Below are 24,388 nucleotides of genomic sequence, written 5' to 3'. Positions count from 1 at the left end.
GAAGAACCAAGGGCAGAGAGGCCGAAGCACCCCACTCCCCCACAAGGAAACATAGCTTCCGCCGAATGCCAAGACAGGAAGACGGAAGAAGAAGAAGCCTAGAGAGCCCAAGGAAACTAGGGAGAAGAAGGCGAGCCCACTCCAGATGGAGAGCAGCCTCCTAGCCAGAACAATGACGGAAGCCAAAGCCAGAAGCAACAAGAACAGCCCGAGGACCCAGGAAGGCCGAGTAGGTGACGCCTGGCAAGGGAGAACACAGGGACACTACAGACTGCAGATCGGGGGCGAGGAGAGGCCCGGAACACCACCACGAGTGGCCGCGCACATGACCTCAGGAAGCAAAAGCAACCTACGTAAACACCATGGAAAACAGGTACCCGAAGGTGACCAGAAACCTCCAGCAGAGAGCAAGCCACATGACAGCTACCATAACCGCACACAGGGCACCTGAAGTCCCAAGATATGGGAACCCTCTTTGGAAGAACTTCCACAGCAGAGGAAGAAACAAAGAACCACGGGAAAAAAGCATCCCCTTGACAGCTGCCCAAGCAAGCAGAAGGCCCAATCTCAGGGCCAAATCTGCGCAACAACTCCTGCAGAACTCACACACAACAACAAAAGGGCCGTCCAGCAGCCAACAATGCCAAAGTCCGAAGGAAGGACGTAAGCAGCCAGAAAAACACTCCAGAACCATAACAGCCGGCCTAAAAGGCCCAAAAGCAACCCTAACTCAGAAGGCACTGAGGAGGGGACGGAGGAGGAGGAGGACGGAGCCGTGCCAAGAGCCTCTGGATGGCGGAGTCGGCCAGGGAATGAAACAACAGACTGCCATCAAATGGGAGATCAATGAGCCTCTCCCGATCATTTTCGGGGAAGACGCCGTCCCGAAGCCAAGCATGGTGACTGAGAGCGACTGAGGAAGCCATGGCCCGGCCCAGCGCCTCAGACATCCAGAGCGGAGAATAAATGCCGCAAGCTCCTGGCCATCCAATGCATGGTGCTGCAAATCCACCTGAGCAGACTCCTGGAACGCTGCAGACCGCAGAGACTCAGCCGAGTCCCACAAACAAGAGGAGGCCCTAGCCAGCACACACAAGGTGTTAAGGGCCCGCAGGGCCGCACTGGTCGAGGCGAAAATGTTGCTTCCCCAAGTGTCCAGCCAGCAGGCCTCTCTGGACGGCGGAGGCGGCAGGGGGGGAAAATCAGTCTGGAGAAGGGGACTGGCGGCTGAGGGGTGAATGGCCAGGCACACTGAGTCACGCGGCGTCGGAAGGTGCCGATGCAGAAGATGCGGAGGCACCGGGTCCCTGGAGGCAGGACGCCTCCATGCCCCTGTCAAGGCAGAAAGGAGCGAACCTTCAAAAGGGAAGCAAGATTTCCCTCCCACCAGAGCTCTGGTGGAGGACCTCCAACAGATGGTCCGCCGGAAAGTGAGTCACCGGGTCACCCATGCGCAGGATGCCCACAGCCGTGGACACTGCTGCCGGCGCTGTAGTGGCATCACCTCGGCCTTAGACAGGACCACCCTGCCAAGGGTCCGAGAGGGGCTCGGGGATGCGACGCGAGCCCCGGCAACCTCCCGCAACACCACAGGGACCCCCGCAGGGGTTTGCGGTGAGGCAGAGACGCCGTGGCCTGAAGGAGGTGCCCCAGAGAAGCCACACCCCAACAGCATCACATCCTCCAAGCCTCGATCCGACCCAGTCGGTGCCGGTGCCACCGGCAGCGCCACGGAGGGCCCTGCGCGAGGCGAGGGATCCGCCGACGCCCCATGAGGGGAAGGAGGAGGAGACGCCAGCGAGGCCTGCAAAGCCGTCACGTAAGTCTCCATCTGGACTCTCGATGCCCCAACACTGGGAAACGGTGGATAGAACGACACGCGAGGCCGCATCACCTGCGGAGAGTCCACGCTCCCGGTAGACCAGAAACCAGCCCCCGGGGACGAACTGCGACACTTACCCACCGGGGAGCGACGCTCACGTGACATCGGAGAAAGGAGAGGACGACTAACACGGCCGGACCTGAAGCCGTCCGCCGAAGCAGACCGAGGGGAGGATGTCGACCTGGAGAGACGTGCCGAGAGAAGTTTCATTCTGCGCTTCCGCCGCGACTTCAACTTTTGGCACGCCGCACAATCTGAGGTGCCGTGATCCTCCCCCAAACACCACATGCAAATGAGGTGAGGGTCCGTCGCCGACATAAGACGCCCACAAAACGTGCAAGATTTAAAGCCCGGAGGCATTCGCACACTGTTCCACCAAAAAAGAATGAAAGAAAGGGGGCCTTAAACAAGCCCGCAGCAAGGAACGGATCCCACGGAAAAAACTGACGTGGGCGTGCCGGGGCGGGTCTTATGTGACCTCACGTGCGTGGACGACGCCTGGACGGAGTCGCTTGGTGGCGCCCCGGGATGCTGTGAAAAAAAGGGGCACACAGCAGGCTTGTCCCCTATGACCAATACTTTTTGCATTGTTCATAGAACCATTGGCGATAGAAATCAAAACAAATAAAAATGTGAGGGCACCTATAAATGGAATGTCAAATAGTAAACTATACGCTGACGACATTGCCCTATTCTTGAAATCCAGGAGAAGCATATAGGAGCATATAGGAGCATATTTTTGGGATATTCCAAGAACTTGTTGGATACAAGATAAATGCGTTAAAAACTGAAATCTTATTATGTAGCTGTACACAGGCTACTCTTTTGCCAGAATATTATCATCGAAGCAATGCACTGCCAAAACGCTATCTAGGGATAGGAGTCTGAGAATATCAATGATTATATGCAATTAAATATGTTCCATTGATTCATACGGTTAAGGCATAATTGGCTAAATGGGCACATCTGCTGATTTATTAATGGGACGGGTTGCCCAAATTCGCATGGCTATACGGCGTTTATTCAATTTTTTGTTTTGCGCCATACCATGTGCCCTAAGATGACATTCTTTAAAGAGACAGAAGGGTTATTCTCAGCATTTGTTTGGGCAAACAAAACACCAAGACTAGCACTAGATTTTTTATATAGAGCAATTATGGAAGGTGGTTTGGCTTTCCCAAATTTGAGGGAATATTATTACGCGAATTTTGGATACAATATTCATAGATTCACTAGACAATCCGAGATGCCCTGTATAAATAATAGTTTTATAGACAAGAATTTCCAAGAATATAACATTTTAGACTTAAGACTGACAAGAAACCCCAAGAAAATTAGAAGACCCAGCAATGGATTATAAAGCAGAACACACAAATAAGTAGTATAAAATACCTTTAATTAAGGCATCCACACACCAAGTTGATATATATGTAGGAGATAGGGAAACATATTATACAAAAATGGGAAAACAAAGCCTATAGTATGGCTTTCGATTTTATTAATAGAAATGTTTAAAAGAGTTGGAGTGAGATTGAATCTGGTATTAAATATTTTAAGGATGCACTACAGTGGTTGTATTTACAGATCTGACACTTCCTAACAGATATAGATTTGGATGAGTTTATGTCAAGCCATGACCTTACAGAAGACCTGATAGAGTCTAGCACATGTAGATCTGACAGTTGCTGGATGTCTGTCCTTAGAAAGAATAGTACTATGCAAACCTATCAGAAAGCGTGTGATAAGTGGCAGACAAAAGAAAACATCCAGATTTCACTGACAGCCTGGAATAATATTAATAACTATAATATGACACTACTAAAGGGGGCTAATTTTAGAACAATATAATTCTATGCCAAATAGTTATCATATAGGACCGCTTTTCTACCTAAAATATACCCTCATGTACCAGATTCATATTTTCGCTGCTTAGCATGAGAAGGGAGTTGGATCCACATTATCTGCGGTTGTCCGAAAATAAAACACTTTTGGGATGGTATTGAGAGATTCTGCTCTCACTGCCTGGAACCAGGGACAGTTATAGATGCAGAGACTGCTGCTTTAGCATACTCTCCAGATATGTGTACTAGTCCTCTACGGCGAAACAGCTATTTATTATTACACTAGTTGCTAGATCTTTAATATTGCAGAATTGGCAAATGGAATCTACCCCAACATTCCAACAGTGGTTACACAAAATGTGCAGGGTTGAGGGAATGGAAAAGAAGTATGCTTTAAGGTCAGGCTCTTATTTCAAGTATAAATTGTTGGAGGTTTCGGTCTTAACGAGTAAGAAGTCATGATGTTACAAATATTTTTGCACCTTAGGAATAGGTTGGCCTATGGGGCAAGGTGCAATAGAAAATCAGCAATACTCATTAATGGTATATATTATCTTGTAATATTAAGGAGGCTACTTCGTTCTTATTCTCCCTTAGATTGTATTTTATAAATTCACTTTTAATAATATATAATATGTGTAAATATGCAATTTGCAGATAGAAATGTATTTGATACCATATATGTTACAGTTGTATTTAAGAGGAATATTGAATATGCTACTTACCAGTATGCATCTGTTCTTGGCATGTAGGGCTGCTGACATTCATATCTGTGCATAGATCGCCGCCTAGTGTTGGGTCCGGATGTTTGCACGTTGTTGTCCTGGAAGAGTCTTCGAAGTATCCTTGGATAGGTGACTCCTCCCCTGGACTACAGTGCGCATGGGCATCCTCTCCATCCTCAGATTGTTTTTCGCCATTGTGGCAGTGATGGAGTAGATACAGAAAGTGATGACCATGCTTACAGTAATTCTGAGAGCTGCAGCTGCTACAGGCGCCGGGGAGGAGGGAGGGCGATATGAATGTCAGCAGCCCTACATGCCAAGAACAGATGCATACTGGTAAGTAGCATATTCAGTTCGAGGCATGTGGGCTGCTGAATTCATATCTGTGCATAGATTACATAGCAGTGCCCTCTATTAGCGGCGGCTACCAGTGCCAGCTGCAGCGGTCTGAAAAAGGGTTTTGAGAACAGCCTGTCCTACAGCTGCCTGCTGTTTTGATTGCACATCTACACAATAGTGTTTGGTAAATGTGTGTGTAGTGGACCAGGTGGCTGCTCTACATATATCATGCAGGGGAATATTTCCTAGAAAAGCCATGGAGGCCCCTAACTTACGTGTTGAGTGGGCTCGTGGGGGAATAGTTAATGTGCGTTTTGCCTTTTGATAACAAATTTGGATACACTTAACTATCCATCTGGCTATCCCTGCTTTGGAGATGGCGTTACCTTTGTGGTGTGGGGCAAAGGCAACGAACAGTTGTTTTGTCTTCCTAAAGGGTTTAGTCCTGTCGATGTAATACATGAGGGCCCTTTTGACATCTAGTGTGTGGAGTGCCCTTTCCGCGACAGTTTGTGGGTTTTGGAAGAAAACGGGCAGTTCAATAGTTTGATTCAGGTGGAACTGCGATATTACCTTGGGCATGAATTTGGGGTTGGTACGTAGTACGACCCTGTTGGCATGAACCTGTATAAATGGCTCTTGAACTGTTAGTGCCTGGAGTTCACTAACTCTTCTTAAAGAAGTGATTGCTACCAGGAAAGCTACTTTCCAGGTGAGGAACTGAATCTCGCATGAGTGGAGAGGTTCAAAAGGTGGACCCATCAGGCGTGTGAGGACCAGGTTGAGGTTCCACATTGGAGCCGGTGGGTGGCTTGGTGGAATGACTCGTTTGAGTCCTTCCAAGAATGCTTTGATGGCAGGCACTCTGAATAGAGCGAGGTGCTGCCTGGTTTGTAGATAGGCTGATATTGCGGTCAAATGGACACGTATAGAGGTGTACGCCAGATTGCATCGGTATAGGTGTAGGAGGTAACAAATGATGTTTTGGGTGGATGCGTCCAGCGGGTTAATGTCATTATTACCGCAATAAATGACGAACCTTTTCCATTTGGCTGCATAGCAAGCTCTTGTAGTGGGTCTCCTGGCCTCCTTGATGATGTCCATACAGTCAGGTGGCAGGTTGAGGTAGCCAAACTCTAGGACTTCAGGAGCCAGATTGCCAGGTTCAGCTGTTGCGGATCTGGGTGCTGAATCTCTCCATGGTTCTGCGTCAAATGCGCGGGTTTGATCCGCAGCCTTTGATGCGGCACCACGGAAAGTTCGAGGAAGGTGGTGTACCATGGCTGGCGTGCCCACGTAGGAGCAACTAGGACGAGTGTCAGGGAGTGTTGTCTGAGTTTGCGAGCCACCAGCGGTATCAACGGCGCTGGGGGAAAAGCGTACGCAAATCTGCCGGACCAGTTCATCCATATCGCATTGCCCTGCGACTGCGGATGTGGGAACCTGGCGGCAAAGCTTTGGCATTTTGCGTTTTCGCTTGTGGCGAACAGGTCTATCTCTGGATGACCCCACTGCTGGAAGTACGGCTGGAGTACTGATGGGTGTAACTCCCACTCGTGCATCTGGTGGCTGTGTCTGCTGAGCAGATCCGCCATCTGGTTGTCCTTGCCGGGGAGGTGTTCCGCCATGAGGAACATGTTCCTCTGAATGGCCCACTTCCACATGCTCTGAGCCAGATGAGACAACTGTGGAGAGTGCGTCCCTACCTGCTTCTGTATGTAGTACATTGCGGTCATGTTGTCCGTCCGGATCAACACGACCTTGTTGCACAGATGTACTTTGAATGCCTTCATGGCCAGGAAGATTGCCATCAGTTCCAGAAGGTTGATGTGCATTTTCTTCTGTTGTGTCGTCCATAGTCCCTGCACTGTGTAGTGGAGTACATGAGCTCCCCATCCCTGGAGAGACGCGTCCGCTGTCAGTACTATTTGTGGAACAGGCTCTTGGAACGGTCGGCCCTTGCAAAGGTTTTGTGGATTCCACCAATGCAGAGAGTTGTATGCCCGACCGCTCACCAACACTAGGTCTTTTAACTGTCCTTGAGCCTGATTCCACTGACGTGCTAAGCACTCCTGAAGCGGGCGCATATGTAATCTCGCGTGCGGGACTATGAAAATGCAGGAGGCCATCATGCCTATCAACTGCATGAACACTCGCGCAGGAAGGGAGTGTTGGGGTTTGAACTTGGAAATCAGCATTTGCATGCTGTTTATCCTCACTAAATTTGGCTGAGCTGTGGCCGCCAGAGTGTCTATAGTCGCACCCAGGTACTGTTGTACGTGTGCGGGCTGGAGATGGGATTTTGGGTAATTTAGTGAGAATCCCAGACTGTGAAGGAGGTGAATGGTGCGGGACATGTGGCTGGCACATTGCTGGGCTGATTTCGCTTGAACGAGCCAGTCGTCCAGGTAGGGGTAGACGTGTATGTGCTGTCTCCGTAGATGTGCCGCCACAGTAGCTAGGCACTTTGTGAAAACCCTGGGTGCTGTTGTCACGCCGAAGGGCAGGACTTTGAATTGATAGTGCTGTCCCTGAACAGTGAACCTGAGGTATTTTTTGTGTGAGGGGTGAATGGGTATGTGGAAATACGCATCCTTGAGGTCCAATGTGGCCAGGAAGTCTCCCTGTTTGAGAAGCGGAAGGACTTGCTGGAGAGTGAGCATGTGAAAGTGCTCGGAAAGAATGTACTGGTTCAGGGGTCTTAGGTCTAGTATAGGTCTGAGTGACCCGTCCTTTTTCGGTATTAAAAAGTAGAGGGAGTATACTCCCGTACCCTGCTCGTGGACGGGTACGACCTCTATAGCGCCTTTTAGAAGCATACTTTGCACCTCTTGCTGTAAGAGCGTTAAGTGCTCTGAGGACATAGGACGGTTTCTTGGAGGTATTGTGGGTGGAGTGGAGGTTAGCTCTAGACAGTAACCGTATTTGACAATATCTTTGACCCACCTGTCCGTGGTGATGGAGTTCCACGTGGACAGGAACCTTTGTAGCCTTCCCCCGACAGGTGTTGTGGTCGGGAGGAAGGGAGAGGGCGTCACTGCTTGTTCTTGGGGGAGGATCTGGTGTTGCCGTAGCCGCGTCCTCTGCCCTTTGTACTGGAGCCACGATATCCACCCCGGGTGTTTTTATCGTAGGTGTTTTGTGTGTTGCCCTTGTTGTACGTTTGCTGTGACCCCTGTCCTCTACCTGCTCCTTTATTTCCGGGGCGACGAAAGGAGCCGCTGCGAAAGGACTGAGTCTGGAGAGCCCCCATGGACTTTGCAGTGTCCGTGTCCTTTTTTATTTTCTCAAGGGCGGTGTCAACCTCCGGCCCGAATAAATAGTCGGGGTTGACAGGGTGGTTTAGTATATTATTTTGCACCTCAGGTTTGAATCCGGAGATTCGCAACCAGGCATGTCGTCGCAGCATGACGCTTGTGTTTATGGCCCTGGCAGCCGTGTCTGCAGCATCTAGTGCACACTTGATGGAAGCATTTGTGAGTAGCTGTCCCTCTCTGATAAGAATTTCTGCACCTTCTTTGTACGGGTCAGGGAGATGTGTGAGTAGTTGCTCCAATGTGTCATAGTGCGCTCTATCGTAGCGAGCGAGGAGTGCTTGAGTGTTGGCTATGCGCCATATATTGGCAGCCTGGGCGGCAACTCGCTTGCCAGAGGTCTCTAACACCTTGGACTCTTTGTCCGGGGGAGGAGCGTCACCTGTCGTTTGCGAGTGTGCCCTCTTGCGAGCATTCGCAACGACAATGGAGTCGAGAGGTAATTGGCCTCTGATGTAAGTAGGGTCCCCAGGTGCTGATCTGTACTTTTTATCGATCCTGGGGTTTATCACCCTTGCCCTGGTGGGTTCCTTGAAGATGTCCTTGGCTGGTTTGAGGACCCCCTTCAACATGGGCAGAGTCTTTACATGCCTTTCTGAGGAAGCGAAAGTGTCCATAAGGAAGTCGTCCTCCACGGTGTCAGAGTGAAGCTGCACTCCATGATTATTCGCAGCACGTTCAATAAGAGCGTTAAACGCTGCAGTGTTCTCTGTGGGAGATGTTTTCGCTCCATAGAGTTGTGGGTCCTGTGCATCTAGAGGTGCACTGGGGTCTGCAGGGTCGCCCCAAGTTTGATCAGGGTCCTGTTGGTCATCAGGGTCCATGTCTCTGTGGTAAGGGACTTGGTCATCCATATAGTCTGCCAACGCATCCGTGTCGGAGTGTGTGGGAGAGAATGATAGTGGATCCTGGTAGGTCGAGTCGAAAGATTCGCAAAGCACAGGGTCTGAGTCCACAGGCATCTTTCTTTTTAGTGGGATCCTGAAAATGTCCAAAGGTGGCTCCGAAGTTATCCTCCATTCATGGATAATCATCCTGCCGCTGTTGGCGTCGATGTAATGTGACGGAGACGTCTCGGCAGGTGTAACCGTGGTGTGGGTGACCCGTGTCCTGAGTTGGAACATTTTCGGGACCGTGGATGGCGGCAGGCCAAAAGTTATGTTGGCTGGCGCCGAAGAGGCTGCTTGAGCTTTTAGTGTGCCGGGGCCCGATGTGTCCTGGAGGACCGTTTGTGTTTTGCTGCTTTGTGCTGCAACGGTTCGCACTTGAAGCGCTTTCGAGGCCTTAGCGCCGACCAGGTTTGTAGAGGCGGCCGTGGATTTTTTCGGCGCCGGTGGGTCATCGAGTCGAGGGGCGGAAATGGCCGTCGACGTTTTCGATGCCTGAGGCTTCGGTGTTGCCGTGGAAGCGACGTGAGACGCAGCCGGCAGTATGACCTTTGGTTTCGGAGTCGATGGCGTCGGCGCCGCGAGCCGAGCAGGTTTGATGGCACCGAGGGCCTTTTTCCGTATGCCGACTCCGACGTCGGCCGCTTCAAGTTCGGCACCGAAGTCTCGTTTGGTGGGCTCGGTGCCGACGCGTGTCGCTGGCGTCGAAGGTCTCGATCCGACTTGCGCCACTTTCGGTTTCGGTTTCATTTGTACCAGTGCAGCTTTCGGTTTCGGTTTGGTAGAAGGGAAACCAGCCGGTTTAGGTAATAATGGCTGCCGCTGAACGTCCGAGGCCGGGCCCGAGGGCGGGGCCGAAGAACTGCGGGATAAGTCTCGGGAAAGGCCCGAAGGCGATCCCTCGACCGGAGCCATAGACTGTGGCACTGGGCTCTCGTCAGTCTGAACGGGTAGGCCTTGCTCGTCATTGGAGCTACTCTCTGCGGCCCCTAAGGCCTCATCGCCGTCTCCTACCTCGGTGTTGTCTTCATCTCTGCGAAAGAGTGATTCGTCGACGTCGTCCGAACCGGAGTCATGTTCGGAAACGGGACTGGAGGGTAGGATTTCCAATTCTTCGACATCTTCGGCGTTGAAGATGTCTGCCGGGGCCGGTGCCGAGTGCTGCGCTTCGAGCCTCGCCGCACGTCGATTCCGTAGAGTCTTCTTGGAACGGAACCAGGCACAGGCCATGCATGTCGATTCGTCGTGTTCCGGCGACAAGCATTTGTTGCACACGGTATGGACGTCGATATGGGGATATTTCGCATTGCATACCGGGCACCTTTTGAATGGTGTCCTCGACTCCATCGTCGGTGTCGGCGATGGCCAGGTAAAAAGCGAAAAGTTGGTTCTAAAGTTAGTAAGCTAACAGGTAGAGTCGAAACCGATCGAGTGAACAGTACCGACGCGAACTAAAGGCCTTTTGGCCTCGACAAAGTTTTTTCCTAACTGGAGTTAAGATAGCACATCCGAACCCAATGGCGGAAAAAAACAATCTGAGGATGGAGAGGATGCCCATGCGCACTGTAGTCCAGGGGAGGAGTCACCTATCCAAGGATACTTCGAAGACTCTTCCAGGACAACAACGTGCAAACATCCGGACCCAACACTAGGCGGCGATCTATGCACAGATATGAATTCAGCAGCCCACATGCCTCGAACATTATGTTTTACATTCAATATTTATGTTATGGACCATGTGATCATTGAATCCTCTGAAATACAACTTTTTGTAAAAAAAAACATAATAGAAAACACCATCAAACTCAATTAGTGTGACCAAACCGGAGTACACCATAACCAATACTTCGTCCATTAATGGGAATATTACAAAATGAGGGCTTCCTTTTTGTTACACTCGCTACTGCCGCTAGTTCACCACCCCATCACCTCAATCACTCTACTCAGACTCTGCCTCAACCGGAATACTCACAACAAATTCACCATCGACACACCAGTCCTCCACCATTGGCACCACAGACTTAAATGCACCACTGGAGCGACACAACCAGGCAAAATGTCCCTTGTCACTGAAACATGTTTGCGTGTAGGGCAATTATTTGCAGAGCTAATGTAGTTTGCGGCCACCACACCTAAAACAACATAAAGAGTCATTATCCCAGTGCTTAATTGGCACTTAATTGTGAACAGCAGCACTTATGACAGTATGCCACATGGTAGCGCTGTTTGTCTAATTTAAAGATGGGCACAACAACAGTTGTTTATCAATTAAACATACATTAAAAATGCCTATCTGCCGCCCATGCCATTCCTTTAGCTTTGGGGGGACGGAATAGTCTAAATTGTCACACTTCTAGGATTGTGATGTTTAGTAGTTGTGTTGGTACTACCACAATCAGAGCTGGCAGGAGCAACGGGTGCTGCAAACCCCAAGGACATCCTGATGAGGGCTCTGCCACTTTTGTTTTTTTTTTAAACAAATCAAGCACTGCACTGTCCCTCATGATAACTGTGTGATAATGAAGTGGCTTTTTTTGTTGCGTTTAATCCAGGTTTCTTTGCAAAAAAAAGGCATCTGATGGAGTGGACATTTTCTTAAAGTTTGAGAGTTCTCAAAGCCCTTAGCAATACTCAAAGAAGTTTCAAGGTCTGGGGCTTCTGTAGAAAGTAGAATTTCATCCTTGAGAGCAAGACAATTACAAGTAACTGGTAAAGATCTTAAAGAGGGCCTGGCTTGGCAGTTCGGGCCGGACTGTTCCCATGAGGCACAGGGTCAAGACTGATTTGCATATGGCCAGGTCCAAACTGGGGTGGCATGGTGAGCAAAAGAATGATGTATTTAACCCAGATCTCTTGACTGAGTGAATGTTTTGATTTGTTCTGCATTCCGTCCATCAATTGTGTGTCTTTTGCTTTCTCGCCCCAAGATCTTAAAGAGGCAACACAATCCTAGATGCATTCCACAGGGTGCTGAGCTCTGTTAGAATTTGACCCTTTCAAGAATGACTCTCCAGCTTGGATAACTGCGTTTCTCCCAAATCTTTAAGACTGTGGCATAACTGTCAAGAATTTCAACTGAAACAATTCGCCTCCATAACTGAAATTAACTTTTACTTTTTGTAATGATAACATTTTTAATTTGTCCTACTTTCAAAGTCTAATTTATGGACTAGCAGCGCTTTCTTCTTTTTTTTGGTAAATCACTATGTGGGGCTTCTAAATAGCTCTTGAAAGTCTCCTTCCACATTTGTTAATTCAGAAAAGGTGTGCCAGCAACAGGCAAAATGGAGGTTGAGAAGTGATGCCTTACACAACTTGTAGTCTCAACCAGAAAGAAAATGAACTGAAAAGTTCAGGAAAGTAAAAACTATCCTTTTTTTTATAAACAGAAAATAGAATACCCGCCAAAGTCACAGTTATGACACGAGAAGCTTGACTGTTACTGTGTTCTTCGTTCCAGTGTCAAAAAGGTAGCTCTTGTGATGTAAACCGGGGATTAGAATGCTCCTGGTACAAAATGGCAGATGCAACAGGGAACGTGACGCTTTGTGTCAGTGCACCTGTACCAAGAGCTGTGTTTGACCTGCAAGTTGTCAAGGTGTGTGTGTCGAGGGGTGGGATCACTGGGGTCAGGCTTTGTAGGGGCTAGGCGGCAGGAGGGTAAAGAGAAGCAAATGCTAGCAGAAAAAGAGAAGTTGCACAGAAGCATAAAGGAATGGACTTCCACACCCAAATCTAGGAATCTCGCCAAATATATAGTAACAGCAACAGGCAGTTCGGGCGGAAAACTAGTTGTGACAATCATCCTCGTCACCAGTGACTGGAAAGATATGCCAATGTTCAGATGAAGGTGGGTATGGAAAGGGCTTTTTATTCCTGAGGTCATTATAGTGACCACCAGCATATTACCCAGAGGCAACTACCAATTAATGAATGCTCTGGACAAACCCTCAGTTTTATAGATATGCATATGCTATAACAGAACTAGAAAACCAGCTTTACACTGTACCGTCAGAGCTAAGTAGTGCAGCTGAAATAACCCTTAAATGTAATCATGTATGAAGCAGCTTCCTGCTAACACGGAAGCTATCATATTGCATGCTGAAGTCAACGTTCAGGTCCTAGCTCTTGAATAAACTTGACATATTAATTTTATTGTAAAGCCTGTGGAGACTTGCAACAGAGCATCCTTGTCGAGGAGTGAAGCACCCCGAGTTCGACAGTGTTTGAACATACCATGTCAAGGTGCGCCGTGAGTCGTGGGGTAGGTGAGGATGGCAATGTGCCTGGCAGAGGCTGAACAGAATGTGTCTGTACTGTGTGTCACCATTCAAGACTGGCACCCTATGCTGCATACCCATCATGGACAAAGAAAGTATTGTAGTCCTGGCATGGTCACAGTCATTATGTGTTTATGTAATGCTACAGTACAATGAGGGCTTCCATCTTCAAACTGGAATACTGTTCTTATCTATATTTAAGAGCAGGATGCATCAATTAGTTCATCTAAGCACAACAGATATACAAATGCTCAGTCGCCACTGGACATAGAAACTCCGGATCTATGGCTATTTTCCTTGACATATTAGCAAGTATATCATAATAAATCAAAGAGTTTGCATCCTACACTAGCAACTTCTCAGTGCTTCAAAAACAGGCTATACCTTTAAAAGTAAAAGGCCTGGAACACACTTACTTGTAAGGCTGAGCAGAACTGAGAAAGGAGTGAGATTACAGCAGGCCCCTAGACTGGACAATCTCAGCAAGAAGACCACATAAACCAAATCTTAATATTAAGTATGCTAATACTCCGATGTTAAAATTTCACCTGTCAGCTAGTGATCCACGATGCAACAAAAGGTATAGACAATAAAAAAACAGAAAGATGCCATTTGGATACTAGGTAATAAAGAAAGAAACTAACCTGCATTTCTCCTTTCTCATCAGGTCTGGCTGGTTTAGCTGCCTCTGTTGCTGCATTCTTTACACTTTCCTTACTGCAATGCAACAATACCTCCACTACATAAAGTGGATCCAATTCACCTGTACCTTGCTGTGTAGTTAAAAGGAAAGGGATACATAATTTAAATGTATGTGTTGACTTCATACATAAATATACAACCACTGATGTGCAAAGTTAACAAAACATTGGGGCACATTTACAAGCCCCTTGTGACATGTTTGTGCCGCCGTTTCGTCACTTTTTGTGATGCAGCAGCGACGTAAACAATGCGCTACATTGCAGCCAATTTACAATGTGACGCATCTAGTGAGATGCGTCACCTTGTAAAGCCCTGCGCCACATACCTTCGTCAGGCATAATGGATGCAGGGTGGGCGTTCTCACGCAAAAAGCTATGTAGAACTGACGCAGTGAAATTTACAACATTTCAATGCGTCTCTACGTCTTAACTGCGTCAAAATCCCTACGCCTGCTCAGACCAGGCGTCCGGAATGACGCAGGACTTTTAAAATGGGACTCACCTATCTATTGCGGCGCATTGCTGGAGATGCGTCACTCATGAGCACCTCCAGCAATGCGTCACCTTTGTGCCAACAGAGGCTTCAGAATTTCTAACGCATGTCAATCCTTGTGCCATGGTGCGCCATTTGTAAATACGGCGCATGGGTTTCGTATGGAGGCGCAGGGAAAGTGACTCATCTCTACAGATGCGTCAGTTTCTTGTAATTCTGCCCCATTGTTCTTAGGTCAACCACAGCACTGGAGTGAACATTTTAATTTTTACCACCTTGCTTACAAAATCATTACCCCCTCACCTTTCAGTTCTAAATGTTACTGTATGTACTGTGTCGGGAGGCACTTTCACCATATTTTTTTTATTTTTTTATTTTTTAACATGTTGCAGCCAGCTGTGTTGTAATGGACTGTGCTTTGAATGATAGTCCTTTAGAATGCCCTCCTACAGGTCTTTTGTGTTGTGGAAACAGATTGAAGACTTCATTTGCAAGGTCTCATATGGCTTTTGCATTGCCTCGTCTTTCCTTAAAGTGCCTAGGGTAAAGCAAGTTGTTGCAAAATGGCTTTAAGACTTAAACAGAGGTTGTTGTGTTGGTGTCTATGGTGCTATATTTACCAACCTTGACCTCTGCTTATATTGGGTGTGCGTCTTTTCAAATTCCCTCTAGATGCTAGAGAACTCATTTGTCTTTTCAACTATTTCTAGGTTATCATCACCATAGAGTTCATATAGATTCACTCCTGTAAGAAGCACAATCAAATTAGATTGTTACACTGGCTTGAAACACAAAGTAAACATGCATGCTCATGTAAGATCACGCCAGTGTCTGCTGAATACAGTGGAGTGTTTAAACAAACGTTGGATGTACTCTTGTTTTCTTCTATAGCCACTTTAAGTATTTTCTGAAACAAAAGCCCTCTTTTCATTTTTCTTCCTACTGTTTCTAGCTTTTTGCTACCTCTATCAAAGGCGGATTAGGTACAAGAGATTATGTCATCTCTTTCTAGCTGTAGCTATGCTCAATATGTCTGTATTCATGTGTCCTTCAAGGTCAACTGGGTCTAAATCCTAACAATTGCCTGATCAATTATCCTTTGACAAACATAACATGCAAGTTGGATTTCGGTCGTTCAATGAAAACGTGCGATTACAAAGAATTTGAATGGAGTTTTCTCAATGTTCAATCAGAAAACTACATTAACGAGATTTAAAAAAAAAGAAACAATCCCAAGAACATCTATACTGTGATCTTGTCAAAGACTACAGAAAACACCTGCCTTGTCTGCACCTAGGTCAGATGTCAATGTTTTTCTCCACAAAGGTCTAACTCGACTCACCTCTACGAAAATTTAATGTTGCATTTAAATTCTTTGAACAGCTTGTTCTATTGCTTCTGATGTACTATGGCATTGTGAGCTTGCATTAGATCTAACGAGTGACCATGGCTCTTCCTACAATCTAAATCTAAGGAAAATTATACATATTCTTTCAGCAGAGTCCTCATCTAATGAATAATCCTTCCAGACTTCATACTGGTATGCAAAGTTTTTTCAACAAGCCTCTCAAGCCACATTACAACCTCTGGAAAATTAAGTAACTGAGATTTATCGGGCACCAACCAGCCTGTTGGAATCATTTCTTGATATTTATTTCCAACTGAGGCATGTGAAGAGCCACTAAGGGACAAATACAGCACATAAAACATGTTCTCAGATCATGGACATTATTGATCATAGCACTAGCTCTTTGGGTGGGAGCAGTCAAGGTGGAGGGTAATCTTCAGAAAGATTAAGTACTAACATTTTCTTTAAAGAAGGCAAGTAACTTTCTTTTAATGCATACATCTTACAGCAGATTCCTTATCTTACAAATAAGCCCTTAAGTAGTGCCTTTCTGGGAGGAGGGACTGAGTAATGCTGGTTAACGAAGGAAATTAAACTACACAGCCTGGGCCAGCAGCATCACCGCATGCCTGAGACTGCATGTCCTTGGTAGGGTCCCAGTTGGCCAGGGCATAGCATTTCTTGATACAAATAATGACCCGATGCGAAATAATATGTTTGGTCACCGCCCGGATCTTTGTAGCTCCAGTGAAGCCCTCAAAAAGCAGACCATGGACTTCATAATGTTGTGTGTAGTTGATGTAACAACACTGCATGCCCAGGATTCAAGCTATAGACTATCTCATTCTTAGATGATGGGGAAGAGGGATTAAAGAGTAATAATTTGTACCATAAGAAAATCAGAAACTACCTACTGTACAAGTCCTGAAACCAGTCGAATTTGAAGTAAATACTCAGGTAACCATTTAGATGGAAGTGGAACTGTTCTGGGCTCTGGCTAAGAGATCAATTAATGGAAACCCCAATCTGACGGTTACCTCGTCACTTTGGGGTTAAACTCGCACCTGTGGTCCTCCAGTGACCTGACCGAGCATCCGCCTTCAGGGTGCTGAAGCCTGATAGGTGAGATGTTACTGGGAAGATTCTTCGGTGCTGTTTCCACAATCACAGGGCGCCTCCCAACATAGAGTCCACGACCCCACACAACCCTGTCTGCCCTGTGGTGGCATTGAAATAGAAAGGTCGTCAAGTCAAGACAGACCACCAGCAGCACAATTACAATTATGTGCAGGCACTGCTCGAAAGGTCACACCCCATTATGTCACCAAGATCAGCACACCAGCCCAGCAGAGAGGTGTCCTAGGCCATGGTATCTTGAGCCTGAGGGGTGGGATCAATGGGTGACTTCTTAGAAGTTTGGAGGGGGCAAGCCACCAGTGCAGATCCTGGCAATACTGACTGGAACTTGTGCACCTAAGCCTAGAGACTTCCTTGCTGTTGCAGCCACTACTTCTACACACACCAGTGGATCACTCTTATCTGCCATCAGGAATGAAGCAACAACACGATGTGTGAGATCATGAGGCTTAGCAGGAACAAGAGCTACTGGAACTGGGATCCAAGTCAGAGAAACTGTAATTAGTGTCCAAGATGTTTGTAAGTGTAGCATTGAGCATGGTCCCAGTAGAAGTAAGCCACTGTGTGAGAGTGAGGAGAGACATCTGTAGGTTGATGGCAAAGCCCAGGTTGTGGAGAGAGTCCTCGTGCACCAGAGATGCTCCAGGACCAGCATTGGGAATCCTGCCTTTAACACTGACATCCAAGTACTGACGTACATAGATTCACCATCTTCGAAGCAAACCTGCCAAAGTTCCCACCACTTTTAAAAAGAAGCATGGTGCAATTATCAGTCTGAAGAACAAGTTACTTACCTTCTGTAACAATATATCTGTAAGAAACATAGGTTAGTTATAGATTCTTACCTTAGTATTACCCCCAGGCGTCAGACTGGATCCGGAAAGTTTTTTCATGAGCAGTACCCCTGTACGCCGGAAGGTGGTATCGGTCAACTCCGCGTTCGTCGTCTGCGTCATGGTCGCCAGGATGACATCGCGGTAGCTACATAGATGCCGCCCTTGCGCACGGATGTCAGTTCTGTACACTACTTTCCATGCCAGAAGCGCAAAGCCATGTAAGACACTGACTACTGGTGCATAAAACTTGGGCCCTGAAAGGAATACCTTAACCCTAGAAGTCAGTTCGCAGATGTATGGGTGTGGCAGTAAGGAATCTATAACTAACCTATGTTTCTTACACATATATCGTTACCGAAGGCAAGTAACTTGTTCATCTGAATGAAACAGTTGCTTATAGATTTCTTACCTTAAAATAGATACCCCAGCAATACCAACCCCAGGGGTGGGTCTGCGAACTAAGTTCACACCAGAAAGTCCTGGAGAACAGAACGGCCAAAGAAGCCGTCTCTCCAGACTTGGCTGTCCACGCAGAAGTGTTTGTTGAACCTGTGCTGCGATGCCCACGTAGCTGCCGGACAGAAGTCATTTAAGGGGACTCCTCGTCCCAAAGCAGTAGTAGCTGCTGTCGCCCTGGTGGAAAGGGCGCACAGCCACACTGGAGGCTCCTTCTTTGCCAAAGAATAGCGGGCTGATGTACAGAATAACCCACCTGGAGATGGTCCTTTGTGCACGGCCCGACCTTGTTTGGTGCGATCAAAGTAGAAGGAGAGCGCACGTTTTGGATCCAGACGGTGGAGCCTCTCTTCCCCTTTCGAAGGAGGGCTGGAAAGAAGGTGGGCAAAGTGATTGTTTGGCCAATGTGGAAAGTAGTAACCACCTTGGGAAGAAAGGAAGGTCTAGTTCTAAGGATGACCTTGCACGGATGGACAGCCAAAGGGGGGCTTGGAAGAAAGAGCTTGTAGCCTACTCACCCTGCGTGCAGAGGTGATGGCCACCAGAAAGGCAGTTTTCAAAGTGAGAAATCTGAGAGGACAGTTATGTAGCGGCTCAAAGGGAGTGCACATAAGATATTTAAGAACCAAGTTCAAGATCCACTGAGGCATTACGAAGGGAACAGGAGGAAAAAGATGAGTAATGCCATTAAGGAATCTATTTACAACAGGGACTTGAAAAGAGAAGGCTGATCAGGAAGCCTAGGAAGGCTGAAATGAGTGAGAGGTAGCCCTTTAGAGTGCCCAGAGCAGAGCCCTGCTGGACCATAGAAAGGAGGAACAAGAGAACCTCAGAGGGGCAGAAAGAGGATCCACAAATTTGTTGCATCTGCAGGTGTATACCGTCTTAGTAGAGGGACAACTGGCTGCCAAGATAACATCCCAGACTTCGTGAGGCAGGTCAAACTACGTCAACTGCCGCCGCTCAATCTCCACGCAAGGAGGTGGAGGCTGGGCAGGTTCGGGTGGAGGACCGTCCCCTGCTGCTGCCACAGAAGATCCGACTGCATCTTTGGGAGGATCGGAGGATTGATGTCCATGTTGAGAAGCTCAGGATACCAGACTCTTCGTGCTCTATGCGGAGCCCCAAGAATGACATGGGCCCGGTCGCTCTTGATCTACATCAGCACTCTGGGCAGAAGTGGTATAGGCAGAAAGGCGTATAGAAAACCGCAACTCCACTTGCGACGAAAAGCGTCACCTAGCAAGTGCCGCCTTGGAAATTCTAACGCGTAGAATTGCTGACTTCGCGCATTCTCTTCGGTGGCAAATAGATGTAACCAAGGCTCTCCCCACTGTTGAAAGAGTCCGTGCACCACCTCCGAGTGAAGACGCCAATCGTGATCCATCATGCACCTGCGGCTGAGTTCGTTCGCCCTGGTGTTCAGGGAACCTGCCAGGTGTTGAACCACCAGGGATATGCCCATGTGTTCCAGCCATGTCCAGAGGCGGAGGGCCTCTTGACATAGGGTCCACGATCCCACCCAGCCTTGTTTGTTGCAGTACCACATGGCAGTGGTATGGTTCGTTAACACCTGCACCTCTCTTCCCGGGACAGAGGGAAGGAATGCTTTGAGTGCGAGACGGTTGGACTTGGCCCTTCTGGCAAGTTCACCCCTAGAACCTTTTGCATTTATCCTAGCCTTTTTCCTATGTTGTACTAGTGGTGTTAGGCCTCTAGGCGCTTTTACACTGTGTCCCAGTGGAAAGAGCGTGCGCTCTGTGTATGTTTTAGTGAGACTGACCTGCCCTCCCATAGGAATGCATGGGGGATCTGAGTGACCGTGTTAAGTCCCGATGTGAGAGGAGTGCAGGGTCGAGTTTGGTATGTGCGAACTCGTGAGATTGAATGCTGCGCAATGATGTGTGCGGCATTACTGTGTCTAGTGTAGAAGTGCCATGTTTGTGTAACAAATGTGAAGTGACTGTCTGGCTTGTGATTGGCTGGTGTGCCCGGCTCCAGGAGTCAGGATGGGTCTGCCCCGGTGGTGAATGGAGAGATCTGCATGTTGATGGCAGGGAGGAGTACACCTGGGACCTGAATAGGGCTGGGCTTTCCCTCCACAATGCTGGCTCCACCCCCTGTGGTGCGTCTGATGTCCCTGGCCTGTCCTGTGAATAGGGAGAGGGGCTGAGCAAAACAAAGTGCTCAGGAACCAGTTGCATCTGGTTCGCCCCTTCCCTGCACCTTTGGAGACAAAGGATTTTGTGTATAAAAGAGGGGCCGTGACCCCATGAAAATGTTCTTGCTGTTGGATCCTGATTCCTGCAGGGCGTACTGCTGCTGGGGCCCAGGAGGACTTGCCAGGAGGACTGCCTCGCTGGGCCCAGCTATGCCCTGGAACCTCTTGATCGATTTCTTGTAGCCCTGGGCCCTGCCTTGCCCTTTTCCACCTTGGACGACATTTTTTTGGGACCTTTAGCTCCATTTGCTCTTTGAGACTAGGTGTAATAACCCTTAGCGATTGGGAGCGCTCCATCTTAATTTGCTCTTTATATTGAGGGAGCCTACCCCCCATTGCCGCATTCATCATTGCAGAGCGGGTGTCACCCGCTTATTGCCTTATTTCCAATGCGGGTGCCCACCACGCTTATTTCGTTATTTCTAGCGCGGGTGCCCACCCCGCATGACCGCCATGCTTATTTGTATTTAATTGCGTGGGTACCCACCCCGCTGATGTGAGCCCTTGCGGGTGCCCACCCCGCTTGTGGACTGTTTCCCCACCGAGAGAGCCTACCCCTCATTTGCCGCTGTTGAAATCACCGCTGCGGCCCGAGTCGCGGACCGGGCGGAAGTCAGGCAACGAGGTGCCTGACGGCGGGCGGGACTTCCGGTTTTGAGAAGGAAGTCCCGCGCACGCCGCCCACGGAGAAGCCCCGGTCCCGAGAGAGCGACCCGGGCGACGCAAAGTGAAGTCCTGGGCCCTAGGAGAGGACCCAGGTGAAGCGCCATGCCGGAGCTGCCTCGCGTCCCAGCGGGGCTCCCTTGAGTGGCTGGGAACTTCGGGAGCCTCGTTAGCAGGAAGCCCCGGTCCCAGAAGAGGGACTGGGTGAAGAAAGAGCCGGTGAGTGACGCTGGGGCTCTAGTGTGCTGGTGCCTGTTCCAGGCACGTTGACTGTGCTGACGGCCCCGTCTCGCAGAGGGCCACCTCAGCAAGTGTTCAGAATTTCTATGGAGACTCGGTGTGGGACCAGTGAGGGCCTGTGTCCCCTTACCTGTCCAGGCACAATAGCAGTGCCATTTTCCAAAGTGGCCCCGGATTGCAGCGGGCCACTCCAACGTGGGGCCCATTGATTTCCTCATATTTGACTTCCACAGCTGCGCAGCACTTCGTGCCAGCTGCAGCGTTTAGGTCCTGTTCTTGTCCCCAGATGCCCAGCAAGAAGTGGGCAGCTGCTACATTTAGGTTCTGGTGCAACCTGGAACCTAATGTGATTTAGGTGCTATTGCGATGTATATATTAATGCTTTGGGTGTTAGGAAATGTACTGTGTGTAGTATGTTTTGCGCACCCTGTGTTTTATACCTCTAGATATGATTTCTGCATAGGAGGTTGTTTTACCTGTTTAGGTTTACGTTAGGGAGATTATACTTCCCTGTGTGATGTACGCCCCTAGTGTAATTATACTTAGGAGGTAGGGTCTAATGCGTTAGACTGGTGAGAGATGGCATAATGTGTTTATGCCCCTGTGATGTATACAGGATAGGTTTTATACCTGATTCTATTGTGATATGGCTGAGGTCATTATTGCTCCAGTTGGTACTGGTTGTGCTCTACAGTTATAATTTGTGTTACAGTTGGTATATGTTCTAAATTTACAATTGGTGATTTGTGCTAATTCTGACAGTGGTCCATGTGGCCCTGTCCTGTGTAAATAGTCCCCTGTAAAATTCTGCCCAGTGCCAGTTGGCACCGTGTAAATTATGTGATTATCATCTAATGTGTTTATTATAATACAAAGGCTATATTTTATATATAACCTTGTGTGGAGTTTCTTTTGTGGTGGGCCTAGGGTGTTGCTGTGTGCGAGCACAAACGCTTTACACATTGCCTCCAGGATAAGCCTGACTGCTCGTGCCAAGCTACCAAGGGGGTGAGCAGGGGTTATCTTTGGCGTGTAACTCCCCAGCCCTGGCTTAGAGTGGTGGTCTCTGCCTGGCTTTGGCGCAAGCCTTAGCCAACCAGAGATCCCATTTCTAACTTTCGAGACGAATCGCCAGAAGCTCCAGAAGGTTCATGTGGAGCCCGGACTCCGCCAGAGACCAGATCTCCGCCTCCCCCATGTGGCCACCCCATCCCAAAAGTGATGCATCTGTCACCACCGTGAACTCTGGTTGGGGAAGTGAGGAGGATCTGCAGTCGACCCAATCCTGGTTCGTGAGCCACCACTGCATTTGGTGTGCAGTGCCCTCCGAGATCTGGATGCAATCAGACAGGTTTCCCTGATGCTGTGCCCACTGGAACTTCAGGTCCCACTGCAGAGCCCCCATATGCCATGTGGCATGATCCACCAGCAAGATGCAGGAGGCCATCAGGCCCAGTAGCCGGGGGGTCATCCTGACGAAACCCGGGATAGAGGCTGAAAGATCGGAATCATAGCCTGAATATCCCGGACTCGCAGTTCCGGAGGATAGACCAGATACTGCGCCGTATCCAGAACCGCTCCAATGAAGAGGAGTTTCTGAGAGGGAGTCAGGTGTGACTTTGGCACGTTGATGGATAACCTTAGAAAATGCAGGAGGTCGGCCGTAGTCTGGAGGTGGGAGACGACTGCCTGGGGCGAGCCCGCCTTCGACAACCAGTTGTCGAGATAGGGGAATACTAAAACACCTGATCTGCACAGATGAGCTGCGACCACCGCCATCACTTTCGTGAACACCCGAGGGGCACTGGTAAAGCCAAAGAGGAGCACGGTAAATTGAAAATGCTCGTGGCCTACCATGAACCCATAGGTAAAGCCGGTGGGCTGGCAGGACGTGGATGTGAAAATAAGCATCCTGCTAGTCCAACGCTACCATCCAGTCTCCAGGGTCGAGGGCAGACAGGACCTGAGCCAGGGTCAACATTTTGAACGTTCCTGAGATCCAAGATAGGACGCATGCCCTTCTCCTCTTGGGCACCAGAAAGTAGTGGGATTAGCAACCACGACCTACTTCAGGAACTCGTTTGATGGCTCCCCTGGCCAAGAGAGCTTAACATCCTGTTGGAGAAGGGTCAGATGATCCTACGATATTCGATAGTACTGAGGTGGCATGGCTGGGGGAGGGGGGCAATCTTGAGGGGGAGGGAGAATCCCCTTCGGACTATCTGCAAAACCCACCTGTCTGACGTGATGGTACGCCAGTGGGGGAGGTGATGATGGCAAATCCTGCCGCCCACTGGCGTGTGATGGGCCTGAAAAGTCAGACTAGGAGGGTTTGGCGGCTGCTGCAGAGGGGGCTGTGGTGAACTGGCCCGCTCGCTGGCCCCCAGAACCACGGTGGTGGTTCCCACGCTGGGGCTGAACAGCTTGCGCCGGCCTATGGCCCTGGAGGGAACGTGGTAGGGCACCCCTTCCGCAGCCACAAAAGGGGCGAAAAGTAGACTGTGCAGGGCGGATGGTGGAGAGGCCCAAGGACGTAGCCGTAGCCCGAGAGTCCTTAAAGTGCTCTAGCGTGTTGTCTGCCTCGCCGCTGAAAAGGCGACGGCCATCAAAGGGCATGTCCCTAAGAGTGGATTGGACATTTCCTGAAAAACCAGTCGACCTCAACCAGGCTTAGCGTCAAAGGGCTACTGACGTGGAAATCGTCATGCCTAGTGAGTCGGCAGTATCCAGCCCACAGATGATGGTTAACATTACTGCGTCTCTCCCCTCAGCGACTGCACAGGAGAGCACGGCCCGGGATTCCTTCGGGCACTGGGGAAGCACTTGCGCTACAGTATACCACACAGAGTGGGGGTAACGGCCCAACAGACATGCTGTTTTTACCGACCGCAGTCCCAAGCTGGAGATAGAAAACATTTTATTCCCAAGGTGGTCCAGCTTTTTGGATTTCCTATCAGGTGGTGCGTTAGGGAATGCGCCTTTGGACGTGGAGGCTTGGACCACCAAGCTCTCAGGGGTGGGGTGT

General features: G+C 49.0%; 1 protein-coding gene across 1 annotated transcript in view; it reads right to left on the bottom strand.

The window, feature by feature from the left end:
* MTREX (Mtr4 exosome RNA helicase) overlaps positions 1–24,388 on the bottom strand; it is a 780,177-nt gene that overhangs the window by 224,056 nt on the left and 531,733 nt on the right. Inside the window, exon 19 of the mRNA XM_085631304.1 lies at positions 13,913–14,041. Coding sequence (XP_085487430.1) covers positions 13,913–14,041 — 129 coding nt within the window. The remainder of the gene's footprint in view (positions 1–13,912; positions 14,042–24,388) is intronic.

The sequence above is a fragment of the Triturus cristatus genome, chromosome 2_1, assembly GCF_964204655.1.
Source record: "Triturus cristatus chromosome 2_1, aTriCri1.1, whole genome shotgun sequence".
Taxonomy (NCBI): Eukaryota; Metazoa; Chordata; class Amphibia; order Caudata; family Salamandridae; genus Triturus; species Triturus cristatus.
This window is presented reverse-complemented; position numbering and strand designations above follow the sequence as displayed.